We start from the raw sequence: 25,805 nt of genomic DNA on the forward strand, positions 1-25,805 counted from the left end.
TACTCGTTGCTGTGTTACTCTTCGGGCTTTTTGGCGTCATTCGTCATGCGGAGTACAGGAAGGATGGACTTGGTGATTTCGGAGCAGTGTACTACACCGCGTCTATCCATTCAAGCCAACCAGGCGTTTGGAAAGGGCTTGAATGGCATGCTAACTACAAAGTGTCTAGTAGCTACATAAGCACCAACGTAGATATCCCACAACGAACTTCTCGTAGTTAGGCTCTCGCGAAAAGGTCGGCACTGGCGTTGCTTGCGACCGAGGAATGATGGTTCTGCGAGATGATGTTTTAATACGTCGGTACAGCAGCTTTAGCTGTGTCCCCCTCTCCCTTCCCCCCTGTACGTCATAACTAGTGACTGCCTCGGCAGCCTCGCATGAAGGAGACATCCAAATTCTCCAACTCGTCGAATTTCTGAGAGCTTTTACAGCTGTTCAACATCAAAGTTTCTCCAGCTCTAGCATCCACATTCTCAAATTTTATTTTTGTTGGGAAGCGCGATAGCCACATCTGCACGGACTTGACATTTGTTGCTTTCCAGATTTCCAGAATATCCAGAAGCTCTCTCGAGACCGCTTGTTAAACTCTACGACTTGGTCGAGCGGTGCGCCCAACTTGTCTTCGACCGGTGCAAGCCCGTTTCTTGCCTTTTACCTCTAGTTCCCAAGATTTCCTAAGGTTTTGGCCGCCTGCCTGTAGCACGGGTCCCAAGACCGTCATCCCAATTTCTTGCAGAATCCCTTCTCTTTCCCACACATATGGCCATGTCCCCGCGCTAGAATACCGCGTCCAAGCCGCCGCCGCCGCCATCCCCAACGTCCATACATGAGTGACCAAAAGGAAGGGAGCAGCACGTTACCTCACGCGCACACGCACCAGACGTTCTGCCAACGCAACCGTGCCTGACCTGACGGACCTCTGTCATCAGATCGCGCGTATTGTCTGATCTTCTTCTCCAAACCCTTCCTAACCACCTCGCCTTACCTTCATACCCTCCAGTGGTGTTTTTCTTGCTACATTCCACGTCGTGCCTAGTGCTTCTTACCTACATATATGCTTCTTGGATACCTACATACTTTATCTTAATCCCTAATTACCAAACACTCGTCCACCATGACCTCCGAGGACTCTCTACCGGTCCTCAAAGTACTCATCATCGGCCCGTCAGGTGCCGGCAAGTCGGCCTGTAAGTACTCAGCTTTGAGCGTGCATCCTCTCTTTAAGAAGGAAGCGTTTACTGACGCTTCTCTTTCTTTTCTTCGTGAATACAGTATTATTACGATATTGTGACGACCAGTTCGATCCAGAATCGTCCACGGCTACGATAGGCATCGACTTCAAAGTTGGTTACCTAACTACCTATGCTCTTCCGTTCCAAGCCATTGGGGCGCCACACACAGAGCATATCGCTGACCGCGACTCTTGCGCAACCAACAGTCTAAAAAGCTCGCTGTGCGCGGCAAGGCATATCGACTCAATGTATTCGATACGGTACGATGTCCTGCTTCATACTGAATTCTATGTGAATATCCAACCAAGTGTTAAACGTTTTGAACTAATCTTGCGAAAAACAAAAGGCTGGCCAAGAGCGTTTCCGCACCCTGTCGACGAGCTACTACCGCGGTGCCCACGGCGTCATCTTAGTCTATGACATCGCAAGCCGAAAGAGCTTCCTGAGCATGGAGAGGTGGATCGACGAGGCGAGGGCGAATGCTGCGCCGGATGCTGCGCTATATTTGGTAACCAATAAATTCACCTACCTGCTCACCATTTTATAATCACTCAAGAAACAACTGAACTGACGTATTCCGTATCAAAGGTTGGGAGTAAACTAGACAAAGTATCAAGCGGTGGCCGCGCCATCTCATTCGACGAAGGGAAGGCGTTTGCGGAATCGCATGGAGCTGGGTTTTGCGAGGTCAGCTCCAAGACGCGCGAGAATGTGAGGAAGCCGTTCGTTGATGTGGTTGATCGGATTGTGCAGACGCCACAACTTTTAACGGCGTCATCGCCAGGAGGCTTCAACGGAACCGCGCTGAATATTGGAAATTTGGGGACTGATTACTCCTCGGCTTGTCCTTGCTAGCAGTCTCGCTGCGAACGGGTTGGTTGGTTAGATTGTATGGAACATGTGAATTGATTACACATGCGGCGGGAGGGAATAGCTGGTGGTGGCATTATGTACATATTATTAGTAGCAACTGATATCCCCCTTTGCTCGCGAGCGTTCTACTTTATACAGCCGGTTTCTGAGGCGCCTCCTTCAGATACATCTACTCCTTGGGGCTAAGAAAGTCTATCACAGCTGCATTACAATGCCAGTCAGTTTCTCGTGTCTTGCACTTTCAGTTGTTGGCACATTATCAGTTCTTGCTTACCTTCTAAGAACAGCTGAGGTTTTTCAGATATCACCCAATGCCCAGCATCGATGTCGACCATCGAAAATCGAGGAAAAAATTGCCCGATTAAGGGGATCACCTCGTCGGGCACGTATTTCGAATGCGTGCCCCGGACGAACAGCGCCGGCTTCTCAAAGCGCACCTGCCCGGGGTCCTTAAAGGGAAAGTCGCCTAGGCCGTTGAGTGTCTTTGCCAGTATGTCGAGGGGGACTTTATATTTTAAAACCTTGCCTCCATCAGGCCGGTGCAGGTTACCGAGGAGGAATTGGCGGATGCCGATTTCCTGTTGAAGCCCGGGGTTTTGTCAGCCCGATGATCCCGCAAGCTCTTCTGTTTGTGTGCCTAACTGTTCAAATAACTAACACTTTCGTATTCCTGCAGGATCTTATCCGCTTCGGTCTGCTTCGTGACGTCGGACTCGTCGATCTTGCGCATGCCGTGCACATACTTGGCGAAGTCGGTGCCGAGGGCGGCGTCGACGGGGGCATTGTCCACGGAGACTAGGTTGGCGATTAGGGAGGGTTCGGTGAGGGCGAGGGTCATGGCTGTTTTTGCGCCCCTGGGTAGATGGTGATGGTAAGTACGTGTGTGTCTATTGGTGGTGTGATTTGGTATGGTAGAGGGTAGGATAGGGTAAAGCTTTAGACATGGATAGTTAGGTTTGCTCACATGGAATGCCCGATCAGTGTAGTGGATTTCAGCCCATGCTGCTCAATGAAGCCGGCAACGTCGCCAGACATGGCGAGGTAGTCGTGCTTGGGCGCGTGGGGAGAGTCGCCGTGGTTGCGCAGGTCCTGGTGGATCTTCAACAGCTGTTTTGACCTGTAATGCGACAGTCCTTCTTACCAGCGTGTATACATGCCGCTTGAGGTCCCTCGCCAACACTCTTGAATACGCCGTCAACTACTAATTCCCTCCTCGATCTAGCAGACCGAATCCACTCACTTGCTTACGCTCCTATTGTTCTTCTTCGACCCAAACAGGCCATGCATGAATATTATCGGCGCATCCTGGTGATGTCTGCCGTCTTTCGGCGGCTTATGGTGTTCGAATGCGAGAGGGACGCGGCTACTAGAGGAGGAGTAGGGACAGGCGGTTTGCCGTTGAGGTAGGCGCTGCGGTGCTGCTCTGCGGAGGAGGGAGAGCCGGGCGGCGGCGGCACAAGACAGGGGATTCATGCTGCTGACGTCCTTTGCGGCACTGTGGCCGAACTCGAGTCAATGGGCTTCGGTGATAAGGTTGGACTGACAATGACGCGAAAGTACAAGCCGGAGATCAGACGGGATTTTTTGCGACAGGGCTGCAGATGTCTTGGCTCGGTTCGGGATGAGCCGAGATCGTACCCTGCACCCGGTAAGTAGATGTGAATGTTTGTCTGAACTCTGTCAAACTGCCCAATACAGATGGCTTGGGAAAGTATGCAAAGTTTGCATTGAGGTCTGGTTTGTGTAAAGTTACTGTCGGTTCTTCCACATAGTCGCCATTTCAGTGTATTGGGAATTGTCTTGCTCACAGTCGATTGTGCGTCTCTGGCTTTCCAGTTATTCCAGCACCCAATATCCTTAAGTCTGCGTAATGCAACAGATTTGATTGGGTTTGGGTGGATTTCCAAATAAGGAAAATGACGTATCAATGTGTTGAATTGCATTACAATCCTTCACCTATGTAAGCAGCTTGGGGGCTAACAACACCAGTTTTTATTTGTAAATAAAAAAAAATATTAAATACGCCGTAGGTGTTAACCCTCGGTACCTCTACAAGTACTCCCTTAAGGGGCTATAGATGATATAGCGGGCCCTTAAGCCGCGTCGGGCGGTTATACAGGTAAACTTGTAGTCAAACGACTACTAAACCTCCTGTCCCTCCCTAAGTCTGTGCTACAACCCCTGCCTGAACTACCGATAAGTGTGGTAATGTGGCACTTAAATTCGTCCTCAGGGGTGGGATACTGCTGATGTGCAGAAGATGCTCGACTATTTTTTGTCGCGACAAGTCGTAGTATCTGCTAATTGGGGTTCTCGTCGAGCATATACATCTAAACCATACGCTCAAGTGGATAGACCGTAACGTGGTCTAGACGCTCGCAAGAATCACGGCGAGAGGGCGTGCTGCGCGCCTTCTATCGTGAGGGGACGGGTTCGCCGACGAGCGTTATCGGAAAGGCGAGGTCCGATAAGGGGTCGGATTAACGATTCGAATTCTGGACCGGCTGTCGAGTTATATTCCGCCGACGTAGTGCTTGACGGTTGACTGGCTAGGATGCTCGTAATCCTAAACTGCACCAATCTCCCTATTATCGCTAGGTAGGCGAAGTCAACAAGGTGGGCAGCGCGCCGTAAGGGTTGACTAAACCCCCTTGTGTGTCAGCTGCGGGATTCGAACCCGCGACTCGTCACCGACCCAAGTGGGCGAGGCTCAAATCGGGACTTATCTACCAGCGAAGTGACCAACTACACCAGCCGACACGGCGGCGGCACAAGACAGGGGATATTTGTAAATATGTTGACCGGCTCGTCCACCTAATAATGACCTGGTATCGTCTATATTTATTCCCCGAGGCATGGTTTCAGGAGTTTCGTTGTTATTGAGCTCCGACTTCAGCTCCAGACAATAGCTTTTTCGTATGATGGATGTTGGGGACATCTCAGAAGGATTGAAGGAAGGTCCACTGGACAACAGTCTCCGTTGGTTCCTAGAGGTCGCCTTGAATACAATTTAGTCGGATAAGATAAACATCAGCCACAGAACTTGTGCAAATAACGTGGGCAAGTGTGGCCTCGGACATAGAGGGTTTCAAGGCACCCAGGCACGAACTATTGTATTTAGGAGCCCTCCAGGGGCCGATTGGGGAGTTCTTCACACCTTCGTAGTACCGAGATGGCCTCCGATACTCGGGATCCAAAAATAACATCCAATTACTCCTATTTGAAGTGAGGAAGAATAAAATCGCATAGCTTCCAGCATCTGATACCATTCCGGCAAAGATAATTGTCTCAAAACTTGTAGCGGAGGAATACGCAAAACCATATACGCCACTTCAGGCTGTGCTGAGTCAAGGAAGTCTTGTTTTGTTCCAATGTTCAAAGTCTTCACATAACGAGGAGAGGCTCACTGAAAACTGTTTCCGAACCCAGAATAAGTGCGTGTGACATTGGCCAAGGATCAAAATTCCATCACAGGCTCCGAGATAAAGCTAAGAAGCCTTACACACCAATCCGAGATCACAAGAAATGTAGTGGACCACTGTATACCCATTGCTGATAGACATTGCGAAACGTGAGCGTGCCATGCATTGCTCAGCTCCCACGCTTTTACGATAGTCTTGCAGATCGGTGACATCGTTGATCACACAGAGACTCTAGGCATCGTAAAGGTAGTAAGATACTCAGGTGACTAATAAGTACAGGCATGGATTGGACTCATTGGAAGGTCGATATGTCGGGGATTGGCTGTTGGAGCTACCCGAATGTAGTTGCAGCCAGCGAAACCCTTGGCTATTGGGGTAGCTATCTTTGGCTACACGGATGGTATAGTTCCGATCTCTGAAGATCGGATATGGTTATCCGCAAGTGCACTGCATGATATCGGGTAATTTCTGCAGTTATATGACACCTGTGGGCGCCACGTAACCAATCACCCAGTTTCAGCTCCTGCAGTGCGGCGGCATTAGGGTTATCGCTGGAGATAGGTGGACACAGGAAATTGCTTCTCTTTCCTGAAATCTATACATCGAGGACTGGAATTTGAACTCACATAGCTGTCTAGGCGGTACTGCTGGCTGCGTTGTAGCTGGTAGACTTGCAGAGGCGGACCCCAGCCTTGAGATTCTACTCATCGAGGGTGGCGCCAACAATTACAACGTCCCCAGCATTGTCAACCCGGCCGTTTTTCTTTCTCACCTCAACCCGTCGTCTAAGACTACTATCTTCTACAAGGCGATTAAATCAAAGTGGCTGGCCGACAGAGAATGCGTTGTCCCCGCTGGAGGCACCCTCGGAGGCGGTTCCTCGATCAACTTCATGGTGTAAGCGCTGTAGGAGTGCTACAAGCTCTCCCCTACAAGTTCGATTGCAATAAAAGCTGACAGTACCTTAGGTATACACGCGCCCAGCGTGATGACTTTGATTCGTGGCAAACCCCTGGTTGGTCTGCCGATGAGCTCCTGCCATATCTCAAAAAGGTTTGTGGTCTGATCCTTTGAACCGGCAGCAAAATGACTAACCACTTGCTTCCACTCAGATCGAGACATACCATGGCCCAGGCAAACGTGAAACTCATGGGTTCAGCGGGCCCGTGCAGGTCTCCCATGGGACCTGGTGTACGCCGAGAGTGGAGGACGACTGGCTCCAAGCAGCCCGCATCGTAGGGTATCCCGAGGTTCAGGATCTGCAAGATCTGGATACCAATAATGGCTTCGAACGCTGGCTACGTTACGTCTCGCCCGATGGACGACGGTCAGATGCCGCCCATGCCTATATTCACCCGCTACTCCGAGATGGTAAGCATCCTAATCTGCATGTACTTGTCGAATCCAAAGTTTTACGCGTCTTGTTTGATGCGAAAAATAAGGCGTGTGGCGTTGAGTACGTGCTGAATCCTGACCACCAGCCGCTTCAATCTGGACAGCTTCCTAAGCAGACGGTCACGGCTCGAAAACTGGTTGTTCTGTCTTGCGGCACATGCGGCTCACCTCTCGTACTTGAAAGATCCGGCATCGGAAGCGCTGAAGTACTTAAACGTGCCGGCGTCCCTGTTGTGGAAGATCTACCGGGGGTTGGGCGTGACTACCAAGATCACCACCTGATATTGTACCCCTACAGAACCTCGCTCGACCACAATGAGACACTGGACGCGATAAACACAGGTCGGCTGTCATTTTCAGATGCAGTCGCAAACAAGAACCCACTACTCGGCTGGAACGCCTGCAATTTGCTGGGCAAGCTCCGTCCCAGCGATGCCGAGGTCTCAGCTTTAGGTCCCGAATTTCAACGAGCCTGGGATGCAAACTTCCGGGACAAACCAAACCGACCACTGATGCTCTTGGGGCTTATTCAATCCCTTGTACCCCCTCCAGGAGTGGTGCCAGAGCCCGGTCAATACGTCTCCGTGGCGCTGTATACTGCCTACCCCTATTCACGGGGATACATCCACATCACCGGGCCGGAGCTGGCCGACCCACTTGATTTTGACGTCGGATTCTTCAGTGATAAGGATGATATCGACGCCAAGAAGCAGCTATGGGCCTACAAAAAGGGACGCGAGATCATGCGCCGGACGGCCATGTATCGCGGCGAGGTGGCGTGGGGCCATGCCGAGTTCCCTCCCGGGTCCAAGGCAGCCTGCGTCGAGGATTGGACAGAGGTACATGGTGAGAATGTGTCGGATATAGAGTACTCGGCGGAAGATGATCAGGCTATCCTGAAATTTCTGCGTGAGAACATAAACACGACTTGGCACTCATTGGGAACGGTCAAGATGGCCCCGCGGGAGAAAATGGGGGCTGTTGATGCCGACTTGAATGTGTATGGGGTTTCGGGTCTTAAAGTCGTTGATATAAGTATCGTGCCCGAGAACGTTGGATCGAACACGAACAACACTGCGTTTGTTGTTGGGGAGAAGGGAGCCGATATTATTATCAACGAGTTGGGCCTGGGTGATAAGTATGAATGAGACCTGTGACGGCCATCTCGTCAACATGGCGAGTTCTGGATGAGTTGTCTCCTTAGCTAGACTTACGAGGACTGGTGCCTATTTGCAGGCAGATCATCCATGCTCTGGGTTTGACTTTCTATACACGTATACTATCTGAATTGAGAACTTGATCACGATACTCAAGTCGGGCAAATGAGTTCAATGGGAGTGAATTTTAGAAAATTAGGGAACACGGAGCCATTTATACCAGAATAATGCACAGTGACATGTGTAGAGGGGTTTAACATATTTTGAATATTGCATGTAATGAATGCCGCGGACTTGATTTGCTACGTTCCCATAGCCCTACGTTTTATCTTGGGAGAAAAGATAGCAGTCTCTATTCGTCGTAAAATGCCGCAATTCCCATGCCGTGTGTTACAACAGAAGAACCCAAATTTTCCGTAGTAATTCAAAAGCAGAAGCAGAAATTGCTGTCTTATGTAGTTATAACCGGACTTTGATCTTGAACAAGCCCAATCTGGAGCGCTTTTCCGTCCGGAAACACCGCGCCTGTTCAACTCACAAGGTTAGCATCTCATCTACATCACCTGAGCAGAACCCCGTCCACTGAAAGTAAGCAAGATGACCTGCTCACCTCTCTGCGAATGGACCAAGGCCCCGGAACCGAGGCATCGACTCTACGCTTAGCGGCCCACTCAAACCGAGTATCCCAGTCGACGCACTCGCGCAACGGGGAGAATTTGGCCAGCAGCTGGAGGCTTTCTCCGACCAGTCGAGTGTGAAGAGTGTCGTGCCGGCCCTTATTACTAACCCTAATCCTACCCGTCGCCTCTCCTCTAACCCCATAACCCGTGTGTAGTAAATTAACGTCATTGTCATAGCTTGTACGAAGTTCAATGTGGCAGGTACGTTTACTGAAAGGGAATGGATACTGCAGGCGTATCCCTTCCCCCTTTTAACGGTTTGACTGTCAAAGTTGGGCACACAATCACAAGTGCGGGATTGGCTTATCGGTGCGATATAACAGAGGACTGGTGGCACACAGTCCACTGGCGGAGCCCTAGTTACTCCGTAACAATGTACACTAGTTAGATAGGTAACATTCTGCCGTTACACCTGCCGTAGGTTAACTTAGCTCAATGAACATCACAATCCTCCATGACGATACATCAGTTTCAGATTGACATCCCCACGAACCAAGACCTGACAAAAAGAACTGAATGGATGAACCCTTGCCCACATCTGCTTGCTTTTTCAAGACGCAGCTCCTGCAAGCTAGAGGCCATGTTGACTAGGCCGGACGACGTTCAGCTCGTCAGGGGCTAGGTTAAGGGTATTGTGAGCTAAGAGACCACAAGGCTCCGGGAGTTTTGTTCCCTTTCTTGTTGTTGATCTCTCGGGCCCGGACGAATGAATAAGTAGAAGTACTTCCAACAGTTGCTTCGATATTTCCGTTTTACTATTTAGTATTAGTTTGATATCCTCGTCCTGACTACCACAAATATTTACTAGACTATCTTGACGATACTACGACATACTGGATACCGACCAGGTTGATGTTATAAGCCACACTGCGGGTCCGCATTCTCTAAGATCTCCGCTAGATTCGTGGATGTTCTTGCAAATGGGAAGAATTCCTCGAGCGGCATCCTCTGCACGCTCACCTATACTAGGGCATAATCGCTTACTACAAGAAAGTCTACGTAGTTGGATATATGGATTATTGAGTATAAAAAGACAAACTGTCTCGGCTGGAACTTCACAGCTTGAACGGATAGCATGAGGAATGTCAGAGCTGCCATACTGTCGTACTGCCAAAAAGAACACCGCTGTTTTACAGTGAGACCAATGTCACCGCTTAGGGTAGCCACGGTAGTGTATCAGGCGACGATTTCCCCTACAAATTTCTCTTCAAATGGTGCCGATCCAACGATCGGGCATGGGGCCGTCTGACAGGCATGGTATGCAACGTATCAGATGTCAAACTGGGGCTAGAAACCACCTTCACCTTGCCCTGCTTCTCCATCGAACCGCGTCCCTCATATTGCATCGATACTATCGCTAAGGATATAATATGAGTGTAAATTCAATGATTGAACTTGATTTAGAGCGCTAAAGTAGTTTATAGGTTTGAAAGCTAGCCAATTAGCAGTTGAGACTATCCATAAGCACCTCCAAACCAGTTCCACTTTCCCAGCTTCAGAAGAGTTTATCGATTTGCTACATCTTCATACTTATCGAAACACCAATGGATGTGGCGGCTGGGATTACTTGGTGTTTATTAAACACTTCCAACCAGGCAGTACACATACTGGTCTGATTTGGCGCCATGTCGTCAGAGTGGTGGGATTGTCCTTCACGAGGACGCTTTCTTGAGCTGCCAATTCTTGCAAAGAAGGGCAATGACTCCAATGATGGAATTGAGGGGAACGAAAACTTTAGTGTAGACCATAAAGGCGGTGCAGAATGCAGTTGGCTAATGGATAACGGTATATATAAGTGTCAGAAGGTAGATGTTGACTTTGAAGCAGGACGGTTCAGGAGATCTGAGAGAGCGAGAAGCTCATGTATAGATACAAAGGCTACAATGGATCCTTAAACAGATGAAACTACTTGGAAAATATTGGAGCAAGGACTTGTGAGTTCCTTCGAAGGGTGTGGTTCTAGATATTTCCCATAGTAAGGCTTCTTCTGACTTGGTCACATCCAGTTCTATGGTCCATAAAGTATTTTTACATGTGTTTCCCAATGAAAATACTCACATAAGAGAGGTGCCACTTCTAAATATGACCTATTTATACGATTACCTTAAATAGCCGTTGAGGAAATCCTTGCTTTAACCTAGATATTTATAGTCTCTAGTATAGATGCTAAGCTGATCTGCCAGTTGAGTATCATTTACCTCCAGCTTTTCCTCGGTTTCTATTATTGAAGATCCGCAGTGCCTACGAGCCATCATTCACAGGGTGGTATATTACCCGCCCCTCGCTTTAGAATGTTGACTGTTTACTAGAGCTTCTGAGCAAGTTCTGACAAATTATTTCAAGGAATGAATTTCCTTCCGCTGTCCGGTTGTCTAATTCATTGACAAATACCGGTTCTATGTCCTTCCACTCTCTACGAGGTTATCGTGGGCAGGTTCTCTGAAGCAAAAGGCTTCTCTCTAGACGTACACGAGAGTCTTTAGCGATTCAAACTAGCCTCTCAAAGAACCCCGATCAACTCAGACTCTAATCAATGCGAAAGAGTGACGTGAATAAAACCTACTTAGTGCAAAATGCTTCATCTCCAAGTACTACTCCGTACCCCTTTTCTCATTCCGTGTCTCAACTTGAAGTTTTCGACTGGACGGGATATTTAAACGCCCAGGAGGGTATGATTTTGGTCTAGGAATTCCCTCAGCCTCGGGCCGCTCATTCGGCGCGCACTCAGAATGGCTAACTGCTCCAGAGCTTGCTTCGAGTGATGCCCATCAGTATTCTTGTAGACTTCGACAATGAAGATATCCATACACATTGTAATGGAACTTGAGGCATGTGAAAGGGTATGATAAGGTCAGACGAGATTCGAAGCTAATCCACCAAGTAAGGCTTAGTAGTCGACAACAAAGGGGGATAATCAGGGGCAGATTCGCTAACGTATGAGGGAGCCTTGGGAAATGGCCAGCAGATGCCAGGATTTATTTTATAGAGTTTGAAAATATATCGAAATAACGTAGTCCACAAGCGAACGGGTCACGCCCATAGCAAAAAATAGAACTAAACTTTCTAACTTTACCACGCAACTAATTCTCGATGGATTCTGCTCAAAAAGAATCTCAATTACTCCTTGCAACTCAGGCTATCAGAAATGACTCAACACTTAGTATCCGACGTGCTGCAACAATCTACAAAGTCTCGAATACTACTCTCCAGGCGCGTCTTCAAAAACGTCAATCACGTCGCAATATCGAAGCCAACGGTCGGAATTTAACAAAACTAGAAGAAAATACGATTATTCAAAGGATAATTGAGCTATATTCGCAAGCATTTCCTCCCCGGCTAAGTGCTGTTGAAGATATGGCAAACCGACTGCTACGCGACTCGCATATCACAAAGGAGGACTTTCTTCCGGCATTTTGCGACGCGTTCAAGAAGAGCCTGACCGAAAGCAATATTCGTGCAGGCTTTCAAGGGGCTGGGCTTGTGCCTTTAAGCCCAGATATTGTTATTGAGAAGCTGGATGTGAAATTACAGACTCCAACGTCCTCCCGGCCCCCTACGCGGGAAACCCTTCCTTGGGCTTCTCGGACGCCAAACAACCCAACCGAGGCTACTTCGCAATCCGAATTTATTAAATCTCGAATTTCCAGGCATAAAAATAGCTCCCCGACGTCAATTTACGATGCTATCGATCAGTTTTCGAAAGGAGCGCGGAGTATTATGCATAAGATGGCTTTACTCCAAGCTGAGGTCGCCGAACTTCGAGAGGCAAATTCTCTAATTAGCAAGCGGCGCAGGGCCAAAAAAACACGAGTACGGCTTGGAGGATCACTTAATTCACAAGACGTTTAAGATATTCAAGATCAAAAGGACGTTGCGCAGCAAGTACAGCAGGAAATGCGTGGAAATAGCGCTGGATCAAATCATGGCCAGCCACGGCAACGGCGCTGTGGCGTATGCGGGAAGACCGGGCATAATGCGCGAACCTGTCAGGTAGAGATAGAATCATCTGGGAAAGAGTATTCTGAGTAGTTTTAATTGATTTACGGCGTTGTGGTTGCGAAATCGTGTTGAATTCCATGTTTTGCTAGTTGGCGTGACCCGTTCGGTTGGGTGACCCGTTCGCTTGTGGACTACGTTATTTTGTTTCCAATAATATATATTCGTACGACGTTTTATATCAAACCCGAGGCTTTTGGTTAAAATACGTAGGGCACGGTTTGTTGGTGAGCTGTATTATCACGTATCTGGAAAGACGAGGGTATAACCTCAAGAGCAAATTGTTTAACATCGTAGGCGAACTAATTTCTTCAACGACACTGGTGTGGCTGTTGGTATGGCTGTTGGTTCGTCTTTATTTCGTATGAGAAGGTCCTCGTTGTCACACATCCTGGAGGCCTGTACATATTCCGGCTGTGAAATTAGGGGCAAGTATTTGTTTACCTACAGGATATACTGAGTGAGCAGCGTCGGTGATAGGATATCTTAACTTGACAGTTTTTTATAGATTAATTACAAAACATATTTGGAGCGAGTGTTCTTTCATTGGAGCAAAAGAGTACATACATCATGCTGTCATAAACTTGATATCGAAGTGCAACATAGAAAACCGGAGCAAAAACCAAGCCAGTCATCCTTCCTTAAAATGACATTGACGAGTTACGAACACGGTCAGCAGCAAAAAGAGTGCCCCCACTCGGAATTGAACCGAGGATCTTCGCATGTCACTGTGTTACGAGTGCGACGCATTACCACTGTGCCATAGGGGCGATATCATTGGTAGATGATGTGCATTCGAGCGATATCGGGATTGTTGATAATGTGGATTAGATTTACAATGGTGGCGGCAATGCAAAAACCACCGTCACTTCTGCAGATAGTGGCTGAATTTGAGTGGTGTATAATGGGACTCCACTTGGTTGATGGCTGGTGATGAGAACGTCACGGCGCGAAGTCATCAAGACTTATCCTCTTTTGTACCTCGTTGGTAATGCGCTGTCGTAACAAACAAGTCTAATTAATATGAATCATCAATCGGTTGCGTAGCCAAGGTCGCAGGGGCTCATGAATGGATTGATTTGGTCCAAGTTGATACTATGAATCTCCTATGATTGGAATCAAGTATTCGAACGAGGCGCTCAAGACTGCGTTAACAATATTGGCATTTCTATTGGAGAGCGCGCGACAAGGTCCGGGGATTCCTTTCATTGTCTAGCATCTTGCTACACAGGAGTTTCAAGAGTTCCTATGCATGTAAATACGGATCAGGTCCTCAGCGGAGGCAGCGTCTTCGGTGGACGGGTTAATTACCAAGATCCGACCTCTTCGGCGAACCTGAATGAATTGAAAATCAGGGCATGTTTGGTTTTAGCGTATAGGGATGCTTCAAACCAACAACACCGATTGTTAGCAGTAGGGCGCAGCTGTTGTCATGCGGATTTCAATAATAGGGGACTTGAGATAAAGTTCTGCTATCAAGAAACAATTTGTCGGTTCATTTTTGCGACAACCATAGCTTGAATTTTATGCGGGCTTGAATGCACGTAAATTTCAGTCAGTTGCATCAGGAACTGCTTCGCCCTGTGTATAAAATCCAGTCGGGTCGTATTCGCTGAGCTATATTGTCACGCCCTTCGCACATAGGGACCAGTCTCGATATTTCCACGCACACCGTAACTGGCCACTTATTAGAAGTTATTTGTCCCGATGGTGCGGACCAGGGAGCCTTTTCCGGGTTATCGGGTCACGGCAGGAATGTAAGTAACGGTGCTGTGGTCGCATCCAGTATTGACAATCTCGGCATTTATATATTATCTCTTGGAAGGAGCACCTGCTCCTTTTGACTGCGATTATCTAGAAGACATGGCGGCAAGCGGTCTTGCAGCTTGAACTGAAGAAATTGCTTGTTGCTGTGCCGCACAAGAGGTCTCGGGATAAGTAACCGAATAAGGCAGACTCCCAACGTGGATATCTTTCTGACAACAGAGTCAAGACATGTATTTACGTGGTTATGGATAATGGAAAGCACCTGGGTTCCCTCCCCGTAACCATTTCAAATTGTAAATACTCTAAGCTGTATGTCGACTTTTATGCACATATATCGTGTGGCACTAATGCCAACTGGTCCGAAACATTAATACAAGTCGACAACCATGTCTAGTAATCAAGAATTACTGAAAGCAGACTTTATCCCGCAGGTATAACCGGGGACTTGGCAGGAAAAATGCTACGCTGCACACTTCTGGGCGCGGCTGTTGCCCCTCGAACACATCTCGTCGTCCTTCAAAACTGACAAGTCTTTATGAAATGAAGATAGGGCAGCAGTGCTGTACCCGAAGGGCCACACGCCTCAAACCTCGGTTTGTTAGACCAATCCATAAGAACATCGTCTCTCAGGAGCTAGCACGTCAAACCTACATTATTTCACGTAAGACCTATCTACCTCCATCCACCCAGACTATGTAGAACGCAATGATCCCCGTAGTTTGAGCATACTGCCACTCTCAATCCTCCCTATCAACCCATCATCCAATGTCCGGAGTCCCACAAGCCGGCCTAGCCACCCACAGCGACGTGGCCGTCACAATCGACGTCACCACCTGATCCATGCTGTCCGTCTCCGGGATCATCCTCGGCCTGCGGCTCTACTGTCGTATCTCCCACGCCGGCAAGATGTGTTGGGATGGCTGGCTGCTTTTGACGGGCTGGGTCTTCACGCTGGCGTCAACGGCGGTTCTCACAGAGATTATGCGCCTCGGATACGCTAAGACGGTGTTCTTCGGGTAACTCGTCACGATGATTACGCGCATCGCCGACGTGCTGCACAAGGTCGGGTGGGATTGTCGAAGACATATTTTGCTGTTACACTGTTGAAGTTTGTGGTTGGATGGCCTAGGTACCTCATCTTGTAACTGATCGTCTCGATGGATCTGGTATTGATGAATCATGCTGTGCTCGTGTGGAAGGCGAATTGTGGGGTTGAAGACCCTATTTCGTTGCCGTGCTGGAATGGCATTAATGGGGTCTACATGGACATCTTTGGAACTCGTACGTATCTACTCATTCGCTGCTTCCAGCCTTAGTCCGCCATCTCCGATTTCATCCTCGCCCTCTTTCTGTGAATTTCACAACGCGTCTCCATATGAAGAAGCGCGAAAGGGCCGGCGTAGCTCTAGCCATGAGTGTGTATATGCGTCTTGATCTAATTGCGACATACCCACTCTCAACTTATCGTATTGCCCAATTCCTACTTTCATAGTTGGAGACCATATTATTACAATCTCCAACTTGAAATGGTCTTGCTCTCATCAACGCCGGCCTGACTTGGTCCTGCTCGGAGCGCCCTCACATATTCTCAGATGCATGATGTCTTCCTAGACATGACAGAACATACCGTTCTTCTCCAACATAATACTCGGAATTAAATTTAAGCAATTGGAAACAACAAGCACATTGAAGTTTCCTCTACGTTCACTACAAAAACACAAGGTGAAGGCATGTCGAAGCATGGTGTCTTGATATGATATGATATGTCATTCACTTCCTAAAGGGGTGCAGATTGAGCCAGAAGGCTCAGAATTATCAGCATTCAGACGCCAACTTGCGATCTATACTTTTCAGAATTTCCGCAGGCTAGATGAAAGTTGGTATATCATGTGTCCATTATGTGGGGGCAAGTGTTGCTTCAGATCTGCGTTAGTTATGTCTCTGTATAGGGTGTGAGCATACGGCGGAGATATTTGCTTAGTACAATCTATATTTGGGAGCAGAGGCCAGCATTTCTGCACTTATGGCCCTATTTTCAGTGAAGATACAATCAAACTTTGTTAAGAAAACTTCTGGTGCCTCAACGAGAAGCAGAGCAATCAGATTATACCATGATACATTCACCGGTGGATGAATACCAACCTTATCGCCAAATTCCGAGATGAGACTATACTGATCACGCACAAGCCGAGTTCAGCGCCGAGTAAAACGTTAAAAGTCCTGCCCAATGGTTCATATAAACCGTCGTGTAATGGTAGCAACAGAACACATTCTTAAGAAAGCCCAAATGCGTGAATTCACCATCGGAAAGTATTGCCCGATGGTTTACGTGAACAGGTTCAAGGTAGCAGCGGAGGGCTTCCTTAAGAAAGCCCGAATGGACGAATTCAACTTCGAAAATACTGCCCTGGTTGGCATGAACCGAGTCAGAGTGGCTAAATAAAGAATCGGGAGTGTCAAAAGTGTATCTGGAATCGGCTGAGACAAGGCGTGGAGAAGTGTAACCTTAGATCTGAAGGCTGTTGTCGTTGGGAAGTCAAAGGTAAATTTGAAATACAGAATATGGAGAAGCAAAAGGCATTTACGCCCTACGATGTGGCCCAAGTCTTATTTATAAAGGTAAATAGAAACCGCCCACCCTTCTCTTCTAACGGTCTGGTGTCAGCACCAGAATTGGAGTGTAGCATTGTAATGCTGTCTGCGGTCCGGACCGAGTTGAGTCCTCCATGGAGGAGTATGGTCGAATCAAAGCGTTGAAGTAGACTAGGGACGTAAAGTGGATTCCCCATAGGTGAGATCTACCCTTGTCTGTGAGCTTAAGGCAATATTGAGTTGACATTTGTGTTGATTGGAGTCACTGTTATTATTCCCCAGTCTATTCGGCAATGAAATATTATTATTATTATTAAATACGCCGTAGGCTCGAAGTCCCCGGTACCTCTACTAGTACTCCCGTATGTCAAATCGTTGGCAATGAAATAATGCTCTCATTCCAGGGTCAAAAGCTCGATGGCAAAATGTATAGTAAGGACCTAGGACCTTTGTTCTTGGGCGGTGGCGAGATGAGACTCCAATGGGTGGTGATGGGCAGCCTTCGTAGGCAGTGACTAATGGTTTCATGGGGGGTGACGACTGGCAAGAACATGCAGGCTAATTTCAAGACTCGAGGAAAAACAAAATAAGGTAATTCACTTCTGCTGCTAGCATGTGACGTGCCTGTGAATGATATAATTGGACTGCAAGCTGGATCTTACCGGGGTATTTGAGAGCTCTGATTTTGGCACCGAGGGTTTATGCCTTTTAAGTCCTTTTCTTTCAGCCGTACAAACACTTATTTCTGGTAAACCATCATGGGGCAGTCACATGGATCTCACAATGTCCCTAATCCATCACAAACCAACGGCCCATGGATGGTGATTTTCCAGGCAATCACTCGATACCATTGGTGTGAAATCTCTGGAAAATCTAATATTTGACATTTCCTTTTCTCAGAACCTGTAGCATCGCACTGGTACTGGCATTCCGGCTACATACGGAGGTGAAGGGAAGTACAGGTGGGGGTCCCAAGCCGCACAGGGGCACTAATGTATCTCAGGCATACCTCACTATGACCTCAAGCCACCAATTCCGCAGAAATCAGTTCTCGTTGTATCTCCTACTTACCAGTGCTCCAGGTTTGTATACTTGTATACTCGGGACCGACAAGGTAGCTGATTGGACTGGAGTTAACTCTATCACGCCTAGGTAGATCCGACCGAAATTTTACCGGACTGCCTATTCCGGTAATTCGATTTCTCACATGCTGAACCTTCGGTCTCATAATTGCTCTACTAGTTTGCAGGTGTTCGTGGCAGAAGTATAGCGGCTGGTGCTTGTAATACCGCAAATATTCGAAGCTCAGGTGCAGAAAAACCCCAAGACTTCTTTCACTTCTCCCGAAAAATGACCTGGAGCATGGAAGTAGTGCTTCAAGACGGCTGATATTGGAAACTACCCTTCGCTCCGCAATCGGTCAAAATTCCTCCTCAAACTCAAACTTGACTCAACGCTGACTCATCAGAAGTCTCTACCCTGGCCCCACGACATATCACCACCTCTCAATCTGATCTATCAACATGACCTCCATCCAAATCCTCGACGGCGGCCTAGGAACTTCCTTGGAGGACTCCTACGGCGTGAAATTCGACCACACAAATCCCCTCTGGTCTACACACTTCCTGCTCACCAACCAATCTACCCTGCTAGCTTGCCAGCGAGACTTTTCAATCGCCGGCGCCGACGTGCTTCTCACAGCTACTTACCAAACCTCCATCGAAGGCTTCGCGCGGACCAAAACGGATGATTTTCCCGATGGCATCCCAAAAGATGTCATCGGAAAGTATCTCGTAGCCGCAGTTGACATCGCTGAGAATGCTTCCGTCCGCGAGGAGGCGGCTAAATTGGCGCTTAGTTTAGGACCGTACGGCGCAAGCATGATCCCCGGGCAGGAATACAGCGGTCAGTACGACGCGGCGCACAGTACAGAGGAGGAGTTGTTTCAGTGGCATTTAGAGCGCCTCAGGCTATTCACTGCGGTCGAGGGCCTGATGTCGCGAGTGAAGTACGTTGCCTTCGAGACGCTGCCGAGGTTAGACGAAGTACGGGCCGTGAGACGGGCGATCTGGGCCGCGGGGATGGAGACGAAGTTTTGGGTTTCATGTGTGTTTCCTGGGGAGGGGGAGGGATTGCCGGATGGGAGTAGTGTTGAGGAGGTGGTGCAGGCGATGGTGGGGGATTTGGAGGGGGCGGGGAGACCGTGGGGGGTGGGGCTTAATTGTACGAAGATCCATAAGGTTCCGGGATTGATTGGGAAGTTTGAGGAGGCGCTGGAGAAGATGGGGGTTGTGGGCGTTGAAGGCATGCCGGCGTTGGTGTTGTATCCGGATGGGACGAACGGGGAGGTCTATAATACTACGACGAAGATTTGGGAGAAGCCGGAAGGAAAGGTGGACAGCGATGGAGCAAAGGTACGTTTCCCCACTCCTTCGATTACGACGACACGGCTAACGTTCGTACGCCAGGAATCCTGGGGTGCCCAACTCGCCAGCGCAGTCCAAAGTGCACAAGCAAGGGGTTGCTTCAAATCCTTCCTCGTTGGTGGATGTTGCAAGGCAAGTGCGAGCGACATTAAGAAGCTTCGAGAACATTTTCACAAGGAGTTGAACACCTGAGGAGCCCAAGCATTCAATACAATATACAGCCGCACCCGTCTCGCTCAAACATTACTGAAGCAACCACCGTGAAATACAGCCTTTACTCGCAGGCATCATCGGCCCAAGATCGACATGCATCAAAAACTTCAATTATTATGGATACCCTTGAAGGATTCTGAAGAGGGAGCCCCGATCTAATCTGACGGAGCTAAAGTTCACCACGTTCATCTATTATGTAAAACGACCAGACCAAAGATCGATAGTATTTGCGCGCATGAACTGCGAAGACACATCTAGTCAGTATACAATCTAAGTCGGAGGAGAAACAACAAAACTTACCTTGGTACGATGCACAATCTTCCAGGCAACAATCGGCACAATAAAGATCGGTATCCCCACATACGCAGCCACAAAATCAGCCGCGGACCAATTCCCCCTTAAAAACACGGGAAACCCACAAACCAATGTAATAATGGTTGAGCCTACAAAACCAACCCAAGCAGCATACGGCTGCAATGGCGCCTTCCACGGCAACGTATCGCGACTCACACCCTGGACCTTCATCGCGCGATGAAACCGGATATAGCAAAAACACAGCGTAGCCCACGCAATGAGCCCAGCAACGGTACTCAAATTCAACAACCACGTAAACGCCTGCGAGGCCCCGCCGGAGCCCAGACTCAAGTATGCGAGTGGGCCGAACAGCCACGCGGTTATGACGGCTACGTACGGCACGCCGTTTTCCCAGGTGCGGCCGAAGATTTGCGGGAGTTGGTGGTCGGTCGTCATGGCGACAATCATGCGCGAGCCGACCCAGCAGTAGGAGTTGCCCGCTGACCAGGCCGATACGAGGATACAGGCGTTGACGATAGACGGTAGGACGTTGATACCGGCCTGGCGGATGGCGATTACCCAGGGCGAGCTATTCGCGTTCCCCGTGTCGGAAACTAGGCCGGGGTTGGTGGGGTCCACGATGAGCCCGATCAACAGGGCGCCTAGCACGTAGAAGAGTCCGATGCGGTAGGTCACGTTGGAAGCGGCCCTCGGGATGGCGCGGTGCGGGTTGATACTCTCGGCCGCGGTGATGACGACGGTTTCGACGCCGATGAAGGAGAAACTGGCATTTACAAAAGCAGACAGGAAACCCAGGAAGTGCCCTGTGGGACCGCCAATGCCGTTGTAATCCATCCAGGGGCCTGGGTTGTGCCAGTACCGGAAACCAATGTGATCGTGTGTCGGGGCGCCGCCGGCGGTGATGACGATGGACACCAGAATTAACCCGAGGAAGCAAAGCACTTTGATAGCACCGCCGACGACTTCTGTCTCGCCAAAATAGCGGACGTTGAGGAGGTTAATGAAGAGGATGAGGGCGAGACTGATGCTGATCACCATGGCGACGGAGATATCGGTCCAATAGGACACGAGAATCGCAGCTGCGGAGCATTCTGACGCAATGGCGACGGTGTAGCAGTAGCCGTAGCTGATGGCCAGGGAGAAGCCTACGGCTGGGTCGATGAAGCGGGTTGCCCAGTGGGGGAAGGAGCCTGCGGTGGGGATCTAGACGTATTCGTTAGCCAAACACTCCCTTAACATATCAACTTCAAGTTGTTACTTGAAGAATGAGAAACCCACCAAAGTAGCCATCTCAGCAATACTCTGCATAACACACCACAACACGCCTCCCACGATGGCATAGGCCAACAATAACCCCGCCGGCCCGGCCTTCGCGTACGCTGACCCAGTACCGATGAACAGACCTGTCCCAATGCCGCTGCAGAACCCAATCATGGTCACCTGGTAGTTCCTCAGATGGCGCTGCGTTGCGCCCTGCCCGCCGACATTGAGTTGTGTTTCAAGGATCGGCTTGTCATCGTCGACGGCTGGCGGCGCATCATTGTTGCTGTTATTGACATCGTGATGGCCGCGTTTTTCGACGTCGACATCTTGTTGGATGGTGTGGATTTCGTCGTTCCCGTTAAGGGAGGAGGAGGGGAAGTGATGCATTATGGTAACGTCGCGAGTCTGCGACTCTGTAACGCCCGAGTCTGTTCAGGAAAACCCGGGGTAAGGACTCAATTGCTTAAGTTGATGTGGATGTGACGGCCAAATGGCAAGGAGCTCACGACCTAGTCCTAGCAACCCATCTAGATCTGCTGCCTGTCTACAATACGACGGACTTCGAGGTCGTGGAGAGGAAGGACTACGAGCGTCGTTCTTTTCGCATCTTAACAACTGGTTCCACAGCGCCTGAGAGGGCCCCCTTATAAATTAAGTAAAAATCCTCCAACTTCATCCCTCCAAATTTTCACTGTTGTTATTACATCTCCACACACAAGGGGGTTTAGTCAACCCTTACGGCGCGCTGCCCGATAGAAGGCGCGCAGCACGCCCTCTCGCCGCGATTCTTGCGAGCGTCTAGACCACGTTACGGTCTATCCACTTGAGCGTATGGTTGAGATGTATACGCTCGACGAGAACCCCAATTAGCAGATACTACGACTTGTCGCGACAAAAAATAGTGGAGCATCTTCTGCACATCAGCAGCATCCCACCCCTGAGGACGAATTTAAGTGCCACATTACCACACTTATCGGTAGTTCAGGCAGGGGTTGTAGCACAGACTTAGGGAGGGACAGGAGGTTTAGTAGTCGTTTGACTACAAGTTTACCTGTATAACCGCCCGACGCGGCTTAAGGGCCCGCTATATCATCTATAGCCCCTTAAGGGAGTACTTGTAGAGGTACCGAGGGTTAACACCTACGGCGTATTTAATATTATTTTTTACATCTCCATTTTCTCTTCCTAGACTACGCCACTTGCGGCTCACTACCGGGTGTTGCAGGACTTCAGGTGATCACATCATCGGCCTTGCTCCCGTAATCGGGCCACGGTAGTGAAGAATCTTCCACTACAGTGGGGCCGCCATGCAGAATATGGAGGCATCCAACTCCGTACCCCAAGTTTACGCAACGGGACGGCTTATTTGTGATGAATTCACCGCTAGTCAATGTAACATCATGGCCCAGCCAGGGGAGTTAGGATGTACATGAGTCAGGTTTGTAATTGCAGAGTCAGCGACTACTGCTGCTAGAAGGCATTTGCGATTGAGCTCGAGTGATTCGAATACAAAGCGCTAACCTTAGTTGCGTATCAACAGTCTGGTACACTAAGTGGACTTTTGTGTCGGTGTCCGTGCCAGAGTTCCCCAATCCGATCAACAACGATTGCAATCCCCAATCACGGCCGAATTGGGCGCTGTTAGCACCAAATTATCGGCAAATAGAAAGCTCAAGGGCGACTCACCTCTGAGGCTCGCGCGGTCATAGCGACGGCTGTGTCACGATGCTTGACGATGGCATAGCCACAGAGTGCTGTATACAGTAGGACCAAATGCCAACGATCCACTAGCATTGAAGATCTTTTGGTCTATTGGCCGAGGGGCGTGTGTTACGAACCGTTGGTTCTAACCTGGCCAAAACCAACCCGACAGGCCTACAATAGGCCATGACGGAACCCCGCAGGAACAAAGCCCCATAAGGACGGAAAGGAACAACTAGGCCCCCGACTAAAGGAAAAGGTCACGTGATCCAAGTGATCCAACGAGATCAGTGAAGGAGAGATGGATATATAAGGGACAGGACTCCCAGGCATTTCATAGATAGACAGTCTCTACTTCAGTGATCAATCTAAGCATCAATCTAACCCATTGGTGAGGCAAACTGCCTTAACGACTCTATTCCCGATTACCCTACTTGAATACTTCAGTTACCCAAAGCACTCTACTCCATACGTCAAACCCCGATATTATTGCTTGAGGACTCCGCAGCAGGACTTACTTACTAGCACAAACCTTTACAGACTCTTTAGTGGTTTACGCAGCTAGACTATTAGAGGTTTCGTTACACATCTTTACTGTGCTACCAATAGGCCTGGGACGAAGACCTAATTCTATTCTACGAGGCTAGGGTCTCTTTTATATAGGATCACGCCGGAATATCGACGACGGGGAAGAAACCCGTACTGTAAAGGTGAAGAGGATAGAGGTGGAAAATAAACCTTCAATAAGATCTGCTGCCCAGGCGGATAAAAACAGAAAATAAGAGTCTTGTCGCTCCCATCAGGTCAACAGAACAGGTGTACAGGGCACGAGAAACGAAAAGAACAGAAAGAAAAAGAGTCTTGCTCTCCTTCTTAAACCTATTCATTTCTCATGTCTCCTGGAGTGTGTATGTTGACAGTACAGGCCCTTATAGATCCCTCGAGAAGCAAACTGATCGGGTAAACCATGCGAGAATCACCTCTAAAACCCCCATCCCTAAGTCAATATACACTTCTACAGCCTCGAAGGCATAGCTAGAGGACTATAAAATAGCCACCCTATTCACCGGATCTTAAGCACGTTGAGAATGCTCTCAAGGATAAGATTTATTAAGTCGAGCCTGCTTTTGCTAAATTAAAGAACATTGCGAGTTAATCGAACTAGCGCGGTTAAAGATCGATTTAGACCGCGTATGGAAGTTGATGGAGTTCATCCCTAGCTGGCTGAAGGCGGTGCGAAAAGCCCAACGCAAGTTTACGCTCTATTGAATAAAAATTTGTTTGCACGAGGTCTTGTGCAATTTGGGTGCAAAATGGCCGAGAAATGGCATTGCGAGAGAAATGGCTCAGCACGGACATAAAATGATATTCATTTTAGCGATTCAGTCGGCTCACTAGTCAGGGGGATTGAGTAGAGATGGCAGAGATCTGCATTGTGCCCAATTCAACCATACGGGGCCCTGTCAAGGCCTACAAACTCGATGTTACCTCTGATGCGCTGCTTTTTGATTCTGTGCCCAGTCCGTGAGAATAAAAGAAAAAAAAGAGGCTGGGAGAAATGGTAGGTACAAAGGTGTTGAAAATGAGTGTCGAGAATGTTACGAGACATGCTCGTCTGTCAAGTCTACCACCCAGGCTAAAATGAACGTGGTGTCCACAGCATCTCGATTCCATCTGTCAGACTCGAAGCTGACCTTATTTCTCAGCCATTCCGTTGTCCGCTCGCTTTCTACAAGCACTTGTCGCCGTTGTTGCAAGCCTTGTCGCAATGCGCAATGTTGTTGCTCGCCTTCTCATTGAGGCACTTGCCGCTGCAAGCACACATTAATTGGATGCTGGCAGGGCTATCCTGCATACAGAGGTAGACAGCTTGGTTGGCATCCGTCTTGGGCACGCCGTTGGTGCAACCGCTAGGAAGGGCATCACAGTATGCTTTGTGAACGATGTCCTGCGCGAAGTCTAGACGATGAGTTAGTCCGCCGCCAGTTGGAAATAGTAGATGGAGAAAGGGGATAGGCACTGTGTCCGCCAGTCTGTAGCATGTAGCCACAGTAGGTGTAGCCCTTTCCGCAGTTTGCACCAGTGCCAGCCGGTACGGGACCCGAAGAAGTAGCACTGATGGGCGCAGGAGCAGTTGCTGAGCTAGAAGGAACAGCAGCTGGACCTGAGACTGTGACTGTGACTTGTCGTTTAAGCCGCCTGTTCCAGGGCGCTTCGTGCTCACCCTGGACAGCACCAGCGAGGATAAGCAGACTACCTAGGGTGGCTTGGAACTTCATCCTCAATAGTCAATCCGGATGTCGATATGATGTGTTTTGTAGAGTGCACTGCTTGATGTTGCGATGTGGTTGCGAGATGGCGTGATTGACCTAATGGTCCGTGAAGAAGGCGACTATCTAGAGCCTTATATGCTCGAAGCCTTGACGAGACCGTGGCAGCGTGTTGCCACTGCTTCTCGCCTAACACCTACTCGTAACATGTTGCATCCTCCGACCTAACTCCTGGGAGCATGACACGTCTTCGTGCCACACCTCTAAGATCTGGATTCGAACCCGATGCGGATAAGAAAGGCGACGCAAAGGACAACCCGGCTTGTTCTTACCGCACCCATGCTGAAGGTTAGGCTTGCGGAGGAGAAGTTGTCCTTTCACTCACTCTGTTATTACCGGCCGCTCTAACGATGATATCCGTCAACGTCACGCTTTGGTAGTGCCCAAGGCAGGACTCGATATATCGTGACACTATTCCGGCGTCATCGAGAAGCTGTAAAACC

General features: G+C 49.0%; 6 protein-coding genes and 2 non-coding genes across 8 annotated transcripts; 3 read left to right on the forward strand and 5 right to left on the reverse strand.

Moving 5' to 3' along the window:
- Positions 1-963: 963 nt before the first annotated feature.
- Positions 964-2,310, forward strand: BCR38DRAFT_26172 (P-loop containing nucleoside triphosphate hydrolase protein). Its single transcript, XM_040854449.1, has 5 exons — positions 964-1,187; positions 1,273-1,343; positions 1,439-1,492; positions 1,579-1,740; positions 1,821-2,310. Exons 1-5 carry the CDS (start codon positions 1,115-1,117, stop codon positions 2,085-2,087), a joined length of 627 nt encoding a protein of 208 aa, XP_040721632.1. The 5' UTR covers positions 964-1,114; the 3' UTR covers positions 2,088-2,310.
- On the reverse strand, positions 2,275-3,578 carry BCR38DRAFT_330478 (Alpha/Beta hydrolase protein; the record flags this gene model as incomplete). The annotated part of the gene is made up of 6 exons (XM_040854965.1): positions 2,275-2,306; positions 2,380-2,683; positions 2,764-2,959; positions 3,070-3,194; positions 3,247-3,286; positions 3,346-3,578. 6 exons carry the CDS (start codon positions 3,576-3,578, stop codon positions 2,275-2,277), a joined length of 930 nt encoding a protein of 309 aa, XP_040721633.1.
- A 1,183-nt stretch (positions 3,579-4,761) lies between these two features.
- On the reverse strand, positions 4,762-4,864 carry BCR38DRAFT_t29. Its single transcript has one exon. It is a non-coding gene; the product is annotated as a tRNA-Thr (tRNA).
- A 944-nt stretch (positions 4,865-5,808) lies between these two features.
- BCR38DRAFT_454400 (GMC oxidoreductase) lies at positions 5,809-8,070 on the forward strand (the record flags this gene model as incomplete). The annotated part of the gene is made up of 4 exons (XM_040861702.1): positions 5,809-5,927; positions 6,158-6,424; positions 6,496-6,580; positions 6,640-8,070. The coding sequence occupies 4 exons, from the start codon at positions 5,809-5,811 to the stop codon at positions 8,068-8,070; spliced, it is 1,902 nt and encodes a 633-aa protein (XP_040721634.1).
- A 5,373-nt stretch (positions 8,071-13,443) lies between these two features.
- BCR38DRAFT_t28 lies at positions 13,444-13,525 on the reverse strand. The gene has a single exon. It is a non-coding gene; the product is annotated as a tRNA-Thr (tRNA).
- A 5,112-nt stretch (positions 13,526-18,637) lies between these two features.
- BCR38DRAFT_480513 (Homocysteine S-methyltransferase) lies at positions 18,638-19,732 on the forward strand (the record flags this gene model as incomplete). Its single annotated transcript, XM_040863286.1, has 2 exons — positions 18,638-19,528; positions 19,583-19,732. 2 exons carry the CDS (start codon positions 18,638-18,640, stop codon positions 19,730-19,732), a joined length of 1,041 nt encoding a protein of 346 aa, XP_040721635.1.
- Positions 19,733-19,945: 213 nt separating this feature from the next.
- Positions 19,946-22,072, reverse strand: BCR38DRAFT_383203 (amino acid permease/ SLC12A domain-containing protein; the record flags this gene model as incomplete). Its single annotated transcript, XM_040857438.1, has 3 exons — positions 21,347-22,072; positions 20,054-21,271; positions 19,946-19,993 (listed from the first exon to the last, which is right to left on the reverse strand). The coding sequence occupies exons 1-3, from the start codon at positions 21,716-21,718 to the stop codon at positions 19,946-19,948; spliced, it is 1,638 nt and encodes a 545-aa protein (XP_040721636.1). The 5' UTR covers positions 21,719-22,072.
- A 2,689-nt stretch (positions 22,073-24,761) lies between these two features.
- BCR38DRAFT_480515 (uncharacterized protein) lies at positions 24,762-25,311 on the reverse strand (the record flags this gene model as incomplete). Its single annotated transcript, XM_040863287.1, has 2 exons — positions 24,762-24,991; positions 25,053-25,311. 2 exons carry the CDS (start codon positions 25,309-25,311, stop codon positions 24,762-24,764), a joined length of 489 nt encoding a protein of 162 aa, XP_040721637.1.
- Positions 25,312-25,805: the final 494 nt, after the last annotated feature.

The sequence above is a fragment of the Pseudomassariella vexata genome, assembly GCF_002105095.1.
Source record: "Pseudomassariella vexata strain CBS 129021 chromosome Unknown BCR38scaffold_1, whole genome shotgun sequence".
Classification (NCBI taxonomy): domain Eukaryota; kingdom Fungi; phylum Ascomycota; class Sordariomycetes; order Amphisphaeriales; family Pseudomassariaceae; genus Pseudomassariella; species Pseudomassariella vexata.

What these genes read in the sequence shown, in the direction of transcription:
- BCR38DRAFT_26172 (XM_040854449.1), top strand. Translation starts at nt 1,115, where the DNA reads ATGACCTCCGAGGACTCTCTACCGGTCCTCAAAGTACTCATCATCGGC. An exon ending in AGGTGCCGGCAAGTCGGCCT is followed by an intron (nt 1,188 to 1,272) that starts GTAAGTACTCAG and finishes TCGTGAATACAG; the next exon opens with TATTATTACGATATTGTGAC. An exon ending in CGATAGGCATCGACTTCAAA is followed by an intron (nt 1,344 to 1,438) that starts GTTGGTTACCTA and finishes CGCAACCAACAG; the next exon opens with TCTAAAAAGCTCGCTGTGCG.